Source organism: Schistocerca gregaria, chromosome 1 (assembly GCF_023897955.1).
Source record: "Schistocerca gregaria isolate iqSchGreg1 chromosome 1, iqSchGreg1.2, whole genome shotgun sequence".
NCBI lineage: Eukaryota > Metazoa > Arthropoda > Insecta > Orthoptera > Acrididae > Schistocerca > Schistocerca gregaria.
This window is the reverse complement of record NC_064920.1, coordinates 1058459598-1058476157: the sequence shown is the minus strand read 5'-3', so window position 1 is coordinate 1058476157 and position 16560 is coordinate 1058459598. Positions and strand designations below refer to the sequence as shown.

The window sequence follows — 16560 nt, the reverse complement described above, 5'->3', positions numbered from 1 at the left end:
AGAATGCAGCACAGATTTCTTAGCCAAGAGTAATTAGTAACTTCAGTCAGACCCGATTCAGTGAACCCCCTTTCCAGTAGAAAACACTTTGTTGACGTGCTTAGGACAGCATTTGATTTAAACATCTTCACCAAGTTGAACCGCATTATGTTTCACCTCAGGGGCTGCCATGGTTTGAAGAGCTACGTGAGCAAATTCCGGAAAAAGAATGATCCCCACACTGTCCCAAGATGATTAATAGGTGTGGGTATAAATTACATCCATTGTTTGTTGCGCCTGGATCTATCACTTTTACACCTGTATTGAACGCGCATAATGAGTTCTTGTGCATGTTCTGAATTGGTGATTAAAGAAATAAGAGTATGCTCAGTACAGTACTTCACGATATTCCAACACTTGGTAGTCGATGGTTGGAGACACATCATCATTGTAACAGTCTATGGAAACCAGTTCATAGGTTTTGGCCACTGATAGAATCATGTATATGATTGGAGTTAACCCCTCAGCATCAGTTAAAGCCTGAAGATGGTGTATTGAATCACTGAAACTGTTAGCCGTATAATAAATAACAAAGAAAGGACAGCTGTAGGTGTTCAGTTTTATTACATAAGTGAACGGCTGTAGGTGTTCCGTTTTACATAAGTGAACAGCCAAAGTCTTTCAAACCTTCAATCAGAAGGATAGACATACAAAAACAGTGTGTTTCGTGATTAAACAGAAGTCTTTCCACGACTTATAAAGTAAAAATAGTGTCAGTAGTTGTTGTCACCATTGTCTAAAAACAATTGGTTCTTCTGCAAGCAAATATCCAGCTATTGACTCGAATCTGCTGCTGATAATTCTGGCACACTGTTTGAAAGTAGTATTAAGTAGGGCAAGTACTTGGAAGTTATTACAAGCTCTTTCCTCATCTTTCTTGTGTGAATTATTTCTTGTTGCTTCTGGCACATACTAAAAAGATGTATCAGTCTACAGTGAAGCTAACTCAGATAATTACGAGCAAACTTGGTTTCATGCTGTTTCTGGAGTGCACGTAATGTGATATTTGCAATGTTTTGCATCACCAAAGATAGAAGCATCCTCATTTAGTAGGTCACAAAAGACTGATATCCTTTTTGAGCTCACTGCAAAAATTTTTTCTGATTTATTGGGATGAATACCATTGCACCAGTATTCTAGAACAGTTGGGATGTGTACAAATTTTCTTATCTCTAGTTTTCTAATGTACTTTATGGTTATTATCGAAACAAATTTTTTGAAGAGGTTTATAAAAGTGGGAGAAGTTATGCAACAGTGAAAAAGGAAGTTTTAAATTCTGTGGCAATCATTTACATTGGGATTCAGGGTGCAGCAGCTTGTTCACATAAGAGACAAGTTGTAGAGACTGTGTAGCTTGACATTAGTCAACCTTTCTTGATCTTTACTCAGGGGTGCAGCAGGAGGAGGATCTACATTATTTTACATTAAAATTCTGGTTGACCTGTGGGTAAAGCTTGTTGCTCTGTAGGATAACGTGGTCACAGTTGAAACTGGAAACATGCGGTGTATATATCTATGTGGTTTTGTAAGCAAGTGCTTCATTTTCAAAATTTGAGGAAAATGGGAAAGAAGGGGCAGAGCTTGCAAAGTTAGGGGGATTACTCGTTGATTCAGACTTTGATCTGGACCATCAAGCATGATAGGGTAACTCAATCATTAAGAACAACCACAAAAGGCAAATTTGTATGTTCAAGTCTTTGTATGGCACAAAGCTGTAGTCTGTCTGGAAGTTTCAAGAAAATGGAAAATTAAATCTGTTGTATGGTTAAGCATAAAATTATTGTTTGCCTATGTTGGCTCTTCAGTAAGATTTTGCATTTACTCTTTTTCTTTTGAGAGAAAAAACGAATGATAGTTAATAAATTGATCTGGACTAGCAAGTTGAAACTAGTTTCATTTTTAATATAAAGGTAAAACTGTGTTTATCCATTGAGATGTTGAACATATGTTACTATATGTGTAATTGCACTTACTTCTGTGGAAAACTTGCAGGCACAATCAGCACAATGTTGTGTCTGCCGCACTGCGTGCCGTGGGCAACATTGTCACGGGTGACGATGTTCAGACGCAGGTGATCCTTAACTGCTCGGCCCTCCCTTGCCTTCTGCATCTGCTTGCATCACAAAAGGAATCTATCAGGAAAGAGGCATGCTGGACCATTTCCAACATAACTGCAGGAAATCGGCAACAAATACAGGTTACTGATTAAAATTTTTGTCAAATACAGCTTATATAAGTGAAGTCTGTAAGGCAATTTTTCTTTTCAATTTTGTGCATGTTACTTCATGACACACTGAATAAATTAGTAAATTAGATGCTTACATTCAAAGGAAAATAACCCCTTTCATAATTGACTAATTACTACTAATGTGACCGTTACACTGTGTTCTGAAATTTTTCTAAAGCATTTCATCGCTCTGTGCTACTGAAGTGACATTTTATGTCACAATAAAAAGGTGTGATACAGAGAGTGGCTGTAAATGTAAGTTTCGTGTTAATAGTATCTATGAAACTATTCTACTTTTTTTGCCATTTTGCAGAAGTGGAGTACTTTATTTAAGGATAGTTTCTGTTGTCTATGCGAAGAAATCACTGTTGCTTCAGTGAGCATATTAAGATAAACATTACTCTTACTTAAGTTGTCTGGGATATGCAAAGTGATTTTTTAAAGCTGTAGAAAATAAAATTAGGAATGCCATATAGAATGGTTTGAGGTTGGGAACAGTGTGTGAGCATCTATGCTGGAATTGCATCTTGTTTATTATATTATTGGTAAAAATACCTGTTGGCAATGTTAAAATTATAATGAACTTCAGTGCTATAGAGTCAGTGGCAGCCCCAATGTACTTCCCAAATTTTCCGTATTATGTAAAGATTTAAAAATCTGTGAATAAGCAGCCTTATTCTATGGCTCTTAAATATCCATGTTTGTTATTTTTGTATCCTATAGACAAATGGGATTTCAGTTGTATCTTTTAACAGTTGTGTTACCTCAAATGTAGAAATGACATAATGTAACATCTTAAGCCACTTTTTAATTTAATCATAATTGTGCAACTGGTTTCTGTGAAAGAGCATTGTGTAGTACCTGTTGTACACACTTCATGGATACAGGAAAATTTCAAGTGATGAGGATGTTTGGAAATTGTAGTAAAAATACAACCAATACTTAAATATTTTAGTCAACATCAAGAATTACATAAATACATAAAAAAGTCATAATATTTACAAATAGTTTAGTATTTTTGGTGTTTATGTGTAACTCTTGCTGTTAACAAATATATGTAAGTACTGCCTTTATTTTTACTAAAATTTTCATACAGCCTTTTCACCTGAAAGTTTCATGTCTCCATGATCATGTGTACAACAGGTACTGGATGAAGGACTTTGACTGAAACTGGTTGCACAACAAAGATTAAATAAAACTTCAGTTTAAGGTGCTACATGATGTCATTTCTACAGTTTATTAAACTACGGAACACGACAAATAAAAAAAAAATATTGTACCTTTAAAATCAAACAGCAAGTGTACTCTTTGGGTTGTGGAAGTGTTGCTTTGTATGCTACGTGTGAAAGTGTTGTGAAATTATGGAGGATTTGGTTTAAATGGTGATTTTAATAAGTAATAAGCATATGTTGCAGAATTTCCTTGAACTATAGGATTACAGAAAGCTGGAGTGTTAATATTTTGTTCCATGTGCTCAAGTGACATTAATATCAATTTACATCTGCACCTGTACTCTACAAACCACCGTGAGGTGCATGGCAGAGGGTACGTCTCATTGTACCAGTTATTAGGGTTTCTTGCAGTTCCATTCGCATATGAAGCATACGAAGAATGGTTATTTGAATGCCGCTGTGCGAGCAGTAGTTATTCTAATCTTATCCTCACTATCACTGTGTGAACAATACATAAGGGGTTGTAGTTTATTTGTAGATTCATTATTTAAATCTTGTTTGTAAAACCTTGTTAGTAGGCTTTCTCAGGATAGTATGTCAGTCTTCAAGATCTTGTCAGTTGAGTTCCTCCAATGTGACACTCTCCCACATATTAAACAAACCTGTGACCATTCGTGCTGCCCTTCTCTGTATACATTCAATAGTCCCTGTTAGTCCTATATGGTGTGGGCCCCACGTACTTTAACAGTATTCTAGGATGGATTGCATGACTGATTTGTAAACAGTCTCTTTTTGTAGACTGATTGCACTTCACCAGTATTCTGCTTATAAACTGAAGTCTACACCTACTTTATCCACAACTGAACCTGGGTGATCATTCCACTTCATATCCCTACAAGTGTTACCCAGGTATTTGTATGAGTTGGACTATTCCAAAAGTGACTCATTGATATTATAATCATAGTATACTATGTTTTTTTTTTGTGAAGTGCACAGTTTTAGTTTTCTGAACATTTAGAGCAATTTGCCAGCTCTGTATCACAGCACAATTGTATCAAAATCTGACTTAATATTTATAAAACTTCTCTCAAATAGTACTTTATTGTAGATAGCTGCATCATCTGCAAAAGGCCCGATTTTACTGTTAATATTGTTTAAAGGTAATTAATATGCAACATGAACGGCAAGTGTCCTAACACACTTCCCTGAGGCAAACCTGAAATTACTTTTAACTGACAGTTCTCCATCCAAGATAAAATGCTGTGTCATGCCTACCAAAAAGTCCTCAGTCATCTCACAAATTTCACTTGATAAACTGTATGATCATACTTTCGACAATAAGTGAAGGTGCAGTACTTAGCCAAATGCTTTTCAGAAACCAAGAAACACTGCATCTGCCCGGTTGCCTTGACCCAAAGCTTTCAGCATGTCATGTGAGAAAAGTGAAAGTTGGGTTTTGCATGATTGATTTTTTCAAAATCCATGTTGGTTGCCATTGAGGTGGCCATTTGGTTCAACCTCAGTGTGTTTGAGCTCATAATATGTTCTAAGATTGTCCAACAAATCGATGTCAAGAATATTGGATGTTAGTTTTGTGGATAACTTCTACTACTCTTCTTGTAGCCGGGTGTGACCTGTGCTTTTTCCCAAGAACTGGGCACAGTTTTTGTTCAAAGGATCCATAGTGGATTATAGTTACAAGAGAGGCTTACTCAGCCAGAAATTCAGCATAGAATCTGACAGGAATTTCATTGGGACCTAGTGCTTTGTTCAGTTTTAACCATTTCAGCCATTTCTCAACACTGCTGACACGAATATTTATTTCATTCATCTTTTCAGTGATATGTGGATTAAATTGGGGCAGTTGTCATGACTTTTGCTTTGTAAAGGAACATTTGAAAATGGAGTTAAGCATTTCAGCTTTTGATTTGCTATGCTCAATTTCAGTTCGTCTCATTCGCTAGATACTGGACACTAACTTTGGTGCCTCCAGCAGATTTTAAATACGATCAGAATTTCTTTGGGTTTTGTGAAATGTCATTTGACAGTATTCTGCTATGGTATGAAGGTGCATTGCTCTCTTGACAACCAAAGGCATTTGATTCAGCATCTATCTATAGCCCTACGCTTTGTTTTATCCGTATTTCACAGTAATCTCTGTTTCTTTAGAAGTTTCTTTATTGTGACTGTATGCCAAAGAGAATCCCTCCCATTATGAACTGTTCTACTCAGTATATATTTATCCATTGTGTGGTCAACTATTCTTCTAAACTTGAGCTAGAGTTCCTATATATGCTCCTGACATATGCTGAAAGTTTCAAGTTAAGTAAACTGAGGTTTCCTCTTAAGTTTTCAATTACATCAGGAGTTGAGTTTTGTGGCCAATAGAAGGACCAATTATCATTTTATGCCCACTCCTGTTACAGAGTTGTACCCAAACAATCTCAAATGAAACTTCAATTTCAATCTTGGTGGATTTGAGTTTCTTGTCTACTGCGACAAATACATCACTTCTATTTCCCATTTGTCTGTCCTTTCAATATACACTTATATTTTCCTCCAAAATCTCACAGCTACCAATTTCAGGTTTCAAAAAGCATTCTGTAACTAGTATTATGTAAGTTTAACTGCTTTTCATGAGCAGTGCAAACTTTGAGACTCTTGTTGCAAATGCTTTGGCAGTTTACCATTAGAATTTTCATACTCTCACTTGTGGCAGGCATTTCTTTTGATCTTGCACAGATACTTCTTTGTTTCCTACAGCTATTGTTATCTGGATTTGATGGAGAGTTGCCTAATCTAAAAAAAACCTTGTGTGCACCACACACACACACACACACACACACACACACACACACACACACACACACACACACACACACACACACACACACAGTCATCTACCTGAGTAGCAGCCTCTGATGTGTAGTGCGCATCTATTTAGGGGGACCCTACAGTTCTCATCCCTTTGGCACAAGTCCAGGAAGTCGCAGCCTAGCTTTTCACACAAACTTCGAAGTCTCTAACTCAGTCCTCCTACTTGACTGAGAATCAAATGGCCACAATCAGTTCTGGGGACAATGCTACAAATTGTTAGCTTTGTTGAAACTCCACGCACAAGGCTGGTCTTCTCGACTTTCTCACTGGAATGGCCCAAGAATGGTGTTGGAGTCCAGATGACAGGCATTGTTTGTTCCAAAGTGCGCCACAATCTGCAGTTCGTTGCACCCTGTTGCCTCAGTGGCTCTTGGAATAACCTCTTCAACATGTTTGATGTGGCGCCAGGCGTACACACTGAGTGGACCTGGTGTTCTTTCCTGTCTCTTGCTGCCATTTCCTTAAGAATATATATATCCATAGTGGAAAAAGTTTCAGTAAGTTATGCTAAAAATCACTAAATATGCATCCAATATGTGATCATTGGAAAACATTTTGAAAATATAAATCATTTGGCATTCCACCACCATCCAAGGCACATACTACTTGTTGAACATTTTCTTCGTACTGGTCTCTCTAGTTGTGATTGTGTAATAGTCTGAAGACTTTGGATTGTCGATGTTTAGTGTCTAGCTGCTACCAGTATTACATATCTAACACTAACGGTATTGTTTTTAGCCTTAAAGCAGACATTAAAATATGTAGTGAACATTGTGTAGTTTTGTAGGGTCTTTTCATTTCATCATTTGTGATACAGCTGTTCTGCTCCCATTGCAGGAGCTCTCTCTCCTCTCAGTGAAGATTGGTTAAAATGTAGAGCGTAGCAAGAAAAAAAAAATTAAGTTTTGCTGAATGCCGCTTTTGAGAACTGGTAATAATTGCAGCAATAAATTAGTATCGTAATTGAAACTGTACTTCCATGCGCCACTTCTACTTTCGTACAGGGGACAGTGACTGTGTAGCTCCAGTGCTATGAGACGTAAGCAGAATTTCATTCAGTTGTCAACATCGGAGCTGAACAATTACACTTTAGGGATAACAGTAATTCTTCATAAAAGAAAATTGCTGACGTGTATGGTTGAATAAAAATATGTGCTTTTCATATGCATATTTATGTTACAGTGCACTTTAATTTATTATTTAATCTCGTAACTCAGGTGTAACAACATATTATTTTGTAACTCAATAGTTGCTTTAAATAATGTCCACTCTAGAGACACAACATTTGGAGAAAAGCTAAAGCTCATATTGAGCTGTGTGTTTTGGATACCCTCAAGTTTGTTACCATTTCGTAGTTGTGCCCACCATGTTCTTATGAATAAGTTACTTCAGATATTCCCAACAGAAATTGAGATGTGGGTGACCTGAAGATTATGGAATAGGGCTTCATCTTCCAGTCTAACTTCAGCACTGAGATGTCTGTGGATATTCACATTTAAATGATCTGTTGATCTTTTGAAGATCTGACAGTATTTAGTAACACATCTTGTGACATGATTACCTTAAAGACAGTAGGCAGAGGCAAAAACTAAGTGAATGTTCAATACAGCAGGGGATACTACTTATAGGCATGTTTAAACTGCTATTCCTTAGCTAGCTTCACAGTGCCCTTTGTCCCCTATCTCAGTATATTTGGTGGAGCTTTCCATGAGTTAATATACACACAAACTAAATTGACACTCAGGTTGATGGGAGTGATCCTGAATGCGTATATCACTTATGGTCACTCCCATCAGCCACTGTGCAGAGTGTCAACTTAATTTGTGTATATAGTAGTTGCTCTAATTTACAAAATTGCCACGTGTGCGCACATGTACATCATTAAGTCTATGTCATTGTGTTATGCCAATTATAACATACTAACGTCACTTTAAAAACATGACAAACAATTTGCATAATGAGTGTAGGGGCTTGTTTAACTAATCCACCCATCTTTATTTGTATTAATCTATTTTTTAATTAAGTTCTGCATATGTTGTATAATCTCATATGACCTTGTGCCATTGGTACTTTGTTCTAATGGATTAAAAATGAAATAAGTAAATACAGCACAAAGACTGTCACAAATAAATCTTTCGGCCAGTAAGGCCTTCGTCAAAAGTAGACACCCCCCCCCCCCCCACACACACACACACACACACACACACTCTCAAATGCTACTCTCGCACACAACTGCAGTCCCTGGCAACTGAAGCTACATTGCAAGCAGCAGCACCTGTCCTCTCCCATTCAGCCCTGTCTCTGTTCCCATTCCAGCACTACACAGCCTTCATTCCAAGGCCGCATGCAGTTTTTTTTTTACATCTTTCCATTTCCACTACACACCACCACCACCACCACTACTCCTCTGCCCTCTATCTAACCTCCCGACTGCACTTAGCAGCACTACCTGTCTCCACATAATTCCCGCGTGTTCCCCAGCAGCACGTCACTGTCCGCCACCCATTCCGTACTGTCCCTTCCCTCCCCAGCCTCCTCCTTACCCCCACCTAATTGCCACTACCATCATGCGCTGGTCCAGCTGCTTGCAGTTTCCTGAGACTGCAGTCGCGTGTGCGAGTTGCATTTTTAACGAAGGTGTTACTGGCCAAAAGCTAAGACAGTCTTTTTGTTGTGCCTATCTGCCACTCGTCTCTCCTATATGGTGAGTAACAACTTTCCTTTTCATAATATTGCTACATTCCATGCTGGATTTTCCATTGTTTGAAATAAATAAGCATATAGGTGTATTTGATTTACTGATTCTTGCACAGTATTATTACTTGCTATAGGTTAAGGCATGGGCCATGGAATTTTGATGTAATTGCTTTTGATCAATTGTGGGAATTTATCATTGTTTGATCACTGTCCTAACAGCATCACACTTTCTCCATATGTTTACAGGCTGTCATTGATGCCAACATATTTCCTGTTCTCATTGATATCCTGGGAAAAGCCGAATTCAAAACTCGAAAAGAAGCAGCTTGGGCCATCACTAATGCTACGTCTGGGGGTACTCCAGATCAGATACGTTATCTTGTAGATCAGGTAAGGCTAATCAGTTGTTCATTTAGTACTTCAGTGATTTAATGTGACATGTTACTATAGGTTTAAATTATATTGCTACCTGTAACTTTTTCATACTGTTTGTGGCTTGTTCATCACAGTAATTATTGCTGAGGCTCTTTGACTTTATGCCAGACAGGATCACTAAGACAAGGTTTGGGTTCCAGTGCTGGTAATGGTGAAATAACTTCAACATTACTGCCGCAATAGAATCAATAATTTATTACTTTTTACCATCTGATTCAGCAGCATGTATGGTAATTTATTTATGTCACTGTAGAAGACCATGCTGTTTCACCTAAGTAGTGTGTAAATGCCAAATACGTTGCTTTCCTTTTTGCTGTACTGCAGTTAGCACCTGCACACTTTTTGCTTAATGAAATTCTAAGCAGAGCCCTTGTTATATCCACCATCATCGATTAATCCTCTAAATTACAGGCCCATATCGTTAATGTCGATATGCAGCAGGATTTTGGAACATATATTATGTTCGAACGTTATGAATTACCTCGAAGGAAACGGTCTATTGACACACCGTCGACATGGGCTTAGAAAACATCGTTCCTGTGAAACACAACTAGCTTTTTATTCACATGAAGTGCCGTTTGCTATTGACAAGGGATTTCAGATTGATTTGTATTCCTAGATTTCTGGAAGGCTTTTGGCACTTGTACCACACAAGCGGATTGTAGTAAAATTGTGTGCTTATGGAATATCGTCTCAATTATGTGACTGGATTTGCGATATCCTGTCAGAGGGGTCACAGTTCGTAATAATTGACAGAACGTCATCGAGTAAATCAGAAGTGATTTCAGGCGTTCCCCAAGGTAGTGTTATAGGCCCTTTGATGTTCCTTATCTATATAAGCGATTTGGGAAACAATCTGAGCAGTTGTCTTTGGTTGTTTGCAGATAACGCTGTCGTTTATCAACTAATAAAGTCATCAGAAGATTTTTAAAAATGCAAAACAATTTAGAAAAAATATCTGAATGGTGGAAAAAGTGGCAGTTGACTCTAAATAACGGAAAGTGTGAGGTCACCCACATGAGTACTAAAAGGAACTCTTTAAACTTCGGTTACGCAATAAATCAGTCTAATCTAAAAGTCGTGAATTCAACTAAATACCTAGGTATTACAATTACGAGCATTTTAAATTGGAAAGAACACACAGAAAATGTGGGGAAGGCTAACTAAAGGCTGTGATTTATTGGCAGGACACTGTTACATTTTTTACAGGTCTGTTACATTTTCTAACAGATCTACTAAAGAGACTGCATACACTACGCTTGTCCATCCACTTTTAGAATACTGCTGTGCGGTGTGGGATCCTTACCAGGTAGGACTGACAGAACACATCGAAAAAGTTCAAAGAAAGGCAGCGCGTTTTGTATTATTGCGAAATATGGGAGAGGGTGTCACAGAAATGATACGGGATTTGGGCTGGAAATCATTAAAAGAAAGGCATTTTTCGTTGTGATGGAATCTTCTCATGAAATTCCAATCACCAACTTTCTCCTCCGAATGCGACAATATTTTGTTGACACAGACCTACATAGGGTGGAATGATCACCACGATAAAATAGAGATTTGAATAATAGAGAATTGTGCAGGTAGCTGCTGCTGCTTCTGCTGCTGCTTTTGTTGATTCTCCCACCCCCACCTCCTGATCTCCTTGTTTGATTTCTTCTTGTGGCTTAATCATAATATTCTTTCCCTTCTCATATCTTCCTCTTAACACATCTTTACTCCTCTCTGTCTGTCATCTCTGTACTGAAGCTAACACAGCACCTACTAATGTACTACCTTTGATCTTCTCTCACCAATACCTTCCCAGCAATTATACTCTAGTTGTATGTTGTCTTGTAGATCTTTTCTTTATCTCGTCTTAAAGCAGGATGCAGTATAGGTCGTTAAATTGACTTTCACTGTGTCACATGAGGTTTCTGATGGATGATAACCATTTCATTGTTATCATTGCCTCCTCCTCTGTAATTAAACTTCACAGAATACTATATGCCACTGCATTTAACTGAATGTCGGATTAACAGTTAAATTAAATCTTGGCCCTCATGCTGTAAACTACTATTTCAGGAAACACTCTTATGATCCACAGATGGATCACTTCAAGACTGTGCTGACCGACAACTACTGCCTGGTCCACTACAACCCATTTAAGCATATGCAGTTTCACTAATTCTCATTATTCACCAACACTTTTGCCTCTTAGGCTCTTATGCACACTTTGATATTCAGACAACTTGTAAGAACAACCTTACAATGAGCGAGTCTCTCAGCATGGGCATTGATTGAGCTGCCTATTTTTCCCAGCCTTTCAAATCCTATCCTATCCTATCCTATCCTATCCTCCTTGAGGAGGAAGGTACTATCAGTTCCGTAAACAAGAAATACACACATTAAAAAGAGTTTTACGTCACCTTGGTTCCTAGAGTTCTAGAACCTGTACAGAAAATTGGAATAGAGAGCAACATAAACATCATTTCTGCCCTTTTTTATTAATCATGAAAACCACGCATTGCATGTTGTACCACCATACAGCAAGACCTTCAGAGGTGGTGGTCCAGATTTCTGTACACGCTTGTACATCATACCCAGTAGCACATCCTCTTGCATTGATGCACGCCTGTATTCGTCGTGTTATACTATGCACAAGTTCATCAAGGCACTGTTGGTCCATATTGTCCCACCCCTCAACGGCAATTCGGCGTAGATCCGTCAGTGGTCAATGGATCACGTCATTCATAAACAGCCCTTTTCAATCTATCCCAGGCATGTTCAACAGGGTTCATGTCTGGAGAACATGCTGGCCACTCTTGTCGAGCGATGTTGTTATCCTGAACATATTCATTCACAATGGGGATGTGAATTGTCATCCATGAAGACAAATGCCTCGCCAATATGCTGCCGATTTGATTGCGCTATCGGTTGGAGGATGGCATTCACATATCGTACAGCCGTTACGGCACCTTCCATGACCACCAGCAGCGTACGTCGGCCCCACATAATGCCACCCCAAAACAGCAGGGAACCTCCAACTTGCTGCTCTCGCAGGACAGTGTGTCTAATGTGTTCAGCTTGACCGGGTTGCCTCCAAACATGTCTCCGTCGATTGTCCAGTTGAAGGCATATGCAACACTGATCGGTGAAGCGAATGTGATGCCACTCCTGAGCGGTCCATTCAGCATGTTGTTGGGCCCATCTGTACTGTGCTGCATGGTGTCGCGGTTGCAAAGATGAAACTCACCATGGACGTCGGGGAGTGAAGTTGCACATCATGCAGCCTATTACTAACACAACGTCCTGTGGCTGCACGAACAGTATTATTCAACGTGGTGGCATTGCTGTCAGGGTACCTCTGAGCCATAATCTGTAGGTAGTGGTCATCCACTGCAGTAGCAGCCCTTGTGCGGCCTGAGTGAGGCATGTCATCAATAGTTCCTGTGTCTCTGCAGTTCCTCGATGTTCGAATATCACTTTGGTTCTCTGACACCTGGACAGTTCCCTTGTTGAGAGCCCTTCCTGGAACAAAGTAACAATGCAGATGCAATCGAACCGCGGTATTGACTGTCTACGCATGGTTGAACTACAGACAAGACAAGCAGTGTACCTCCTTCCTAGTGGAATGACTGGAACTGATCGGTTGTCAGACCCCCTCCGTCTAATACGCGCTGCTCATGCGTGGTTGTTTACATCTTTGGGCTGGTTTCGTGAAATCACTGAACAGCCAAAGGGATTGTGTCGGTGATACAATATACAGTCAATGTCTATCTTCAGGAGTTCTAGGAACTGTGGTGATACAAAACTTTTTTTGATGTGTATAGTTTCCTCTGCTTCTACATGCGTGTATTGGCAGTACTCTCTCTGTCTCCTTGTATTGGCCAGCTGCTCTGTGTCCTTGTAAATTTGTGTTTATCTAATGATTTCAACAGGGGTAGACCCATTAAAATGATTCTTGTTTCAGGGGTGCATACATCCGTTGTGTGACCTATTGACTGTGATGGATGCCAAGATTGTCCAGGTGGCACTGAATGGTCTGGAAAACATACTCAGGCTAGGTGACCAAGATGCCAAGACACATGGAGGCATCAATCCCTATGCAGTGCTTATTGAAGAATGCTATGGTAAATATTTTTTGTGCAAATTTACAACAATTCCTCCCAAATCTATTGTGTGATGACACTTCAGTAAAATTAAATTCTCTACCGTGCAGTTCGAATTAATTTTCTTGCGAATGAAAAATGCTTTGTTGCCTAACCATAAATAATTTGTATAATTCCGTGTGAATTAGTACCACTGAGAATTTTTGTGTATCATTGTACTAAAAATACCTGGAGTTTGCTGGCAGTTATGGACAAACTTCTATCTGTCACTGTTTTCTGTAGCTGTAAGTGTGTTCTATAGACACTGCAAAAAAGTTATATTCACTCGTATGAAAAGATAGCAGTAGTCATAAATAACAAGTAAAAGTATCAAACTTAACTTTCACATGAATACAGTTACTCAAAGAAAGCAAAAAAATGTGTGGGAACATAATCATTCATATCTAAATGACTTAACAAAAGAAACAGTTGTATAAGAAGAAAAGAAAATACACAGATTAATTGGCCAGAAAGAAGCTTGATTAATCTACAGATAAGTCAGTTGCAAAAACATAAGCATTTCTTATGACTCTTCAGGTATTCTCAGCAGATGTATTCAGTATATGGCTCTCAGATCTGCTGCTGGATAATGTTTTCAGTATCCCACAGTATTCCCACAAGGCAACTGCTGCTTTCTGCTGACAAGTAGCAACAGCTTCTGATTGCCAGCGCTAATGAACATTCACTATGTGAAAGCAAGGATTTATTGTAGGATTAACAAAATAACCTGATCTGGTGGCAGACCCTAGAGCCATAATTGATGATAAGCATTTGTGCCGATGAAAGACACATTTAATTCGAGGAAATGGGTAATAATCTCCTATATTAATAGTATTTATTTAGTTGAATTTATGATGGGAACTTCCAGTGATCAGTTTGCTTCACATTCAAGTGAACCATTAAATGTTAACTATGGTCTGCTAAGCGATATTGGTGTCGTGGTGATGTTGCCCATACTTTTGTTTTTGATACACCAGTCTTGTTTTAAAATAATGTTCCAAGTTTTTCCTGAGAGTGCTTTCTGAATGAGAATTGCTGTACGCAACAGGATAGCATCTTTATTATGGGATACTTCGGATCAGTTTTATGCTACGTGTATGTTGCAGCTGTTTGTTACAGTTGCAGTGATAATGTTTCTTTCAAGAATGTTTTCCAGCTACCCTGAATACACAGTTTGGATTTGATACTTGTTTGTGTTTCTTTAATTGGTAATAAGGCTCCCAGTGCTGCTTCACTTCTGTATTCTTCACTGGCTTCATATCAACATGTATTTCACCAATGTTTTTGTCATTTGACATTAGTCTTCTTTATTGTCATATGAAGTATTTTTTGGTTGCTATTAGTTTTCTTCTGTCCATATACTACTTCTTTATACAGTTTTAAACAGCAGGTTGGTTGTATATTAGCAATTAATAGAACAATATTTGTGCAATGTATACGAGGAAGGCACTCTAGGATATGTATTAGTGCTGCAAGGGAATGTAAATTTTAGTGACAAGATTGTAATTTGAATTTGACACTTCTTCTGTGCAGTGTGATGGAAAGTCTGAAGCACCGGCAGTTGTGTCAGCCAGTCTGTGAACATACACTATGTGATCAAAAGTATCCGGACCCCCCAAAAATATACGTTTCTCATATTGGGTGCATTGTGCTGCCACCTACTGCCAGGCACTCAATATCAGCGACCTCAGTATTCATTAGACATCATGAAAGAGGAGAATGGGGTGCTCCGCGGAACTCATGGATTTCAAATGTGGTCAGGTGATTGGGTGTCACTTGTCATATGTCTGTACGCAGGATTTCCGCACTCCTCAACAACCCTAGCCCGACTGTTTCCGATGTGATGGTGAAGTGTAAATGTGAATGGACATGTACTGGCTAACCTCGTCTGTTGACTGACAGAGACTGCCGGCAGTTGAAGAGGGTCGTTATGTGTAATAAGCAGACATCTATCCAGACCATCATACAGGAATTCTGAACTGCTTCGGGATCCACTGCAAATACTAAGACAGCTAGGTGGGAGGTGAGAAAACTTTGGTTTCATGGTTGAGCAGCTGCTCATAAGCCACCCATCAACCCGGTAAATGCCAAATGATGCCTCACTTGATGTAAGGAGCATAAACATTGGATGATTGAACAGTGAAAAAACATAATGTGGAGTGACAAATCATGGTACACAATGTGGTGGTCCGATGGCAGGGTGTGGGTATGCAAATGCCTGGTGATCGTCATCTGCCAGGGTGTTTAGTGCCAACACTAAAAATTCGGAAGAGGCGGTTTTATGGTGTAGTCATGTTTTATGTGGAGGGGGCTTTCAACCCTTGTTGTTTTGTGTGGCACTATCACATCATAGGCGTACATTGATGTTTTAAGCACCTTCATGCTTTCCACCGTTGAAGAGCAATTCGGGGAAGGTGATTGCATCTTTCAACACAATCGAGCCCCTGTTCATAATGCGCGGCCTGTGGCAGAGTGGTTACATGACAGTAACATCCCTGAATCCTGTAGAACACTTTTGGGATGTTCTGGAATGCCGACTTGTGACAGCCTTCACCGACTGACAACAATACCTCTCCTCAGTGCAGCACTCCGTGAGAATACACACATCAACCACAGCGTGTGCCCAGGGCTGATTTCCTCAGGCCTCAGGAAGCGATCTGGCCAAAAATAAATTTTAGCTTTGGGGCACCAGACAGTGAATACTCTGTGTCGTGTTGTTGAAATGACATTCCAGTGATGAGACATGAAGCCCATTGTCATCACTCAATATTTGACAAAAGTAAAGTGGCTAATGCTAGTATCAGTAGCTAGTAATAATTTTGCTCCTGGTTATAGCCTCTGACATCATGACAGTCAGTAGTTCCAACTCTGTTACCTAAATGAGTTCAGTTACTGTTATGAAATTTTCACCTGCTCTAACCATCCACCTTTTGGTAGTGAGATGGATGTTAATAGTTTATTTTGTAAGAGCAATAACCTTGAA

General features: G+C 39.1%; 1 protein-coding gene across 5 annotated transcripts in view; it reads left to right on the top strand.

The window, feature by feature from the left end:
* LOC126281139 (importin subunit alpha-7) overlaps window positions 1-16560 on the top strand; it is a 52857-nt gene that overhangs the window by 26734 nt on the left and 9563 nt on the right. For all 5 annotated transcript variants that reach the window (XM_049979828.1, XM_049979821.1, XM_049979819.1 and 2 more), the window contains exons 6-8: window positions 2032-2236; window positions 9259-9402; window positions 13400-13559. In XM_049979828.1, coding sequence (XP_049835785.1) covers window positions 2032-2236; window positions 9259-9402; window positions 13400-13559 — 509 coding nt within the window. The remainder of the gene's footprint in view (window positions 1-2031; window positions 2237-9258; window positions 9403-13399; window positions 13560-16560) is intronic.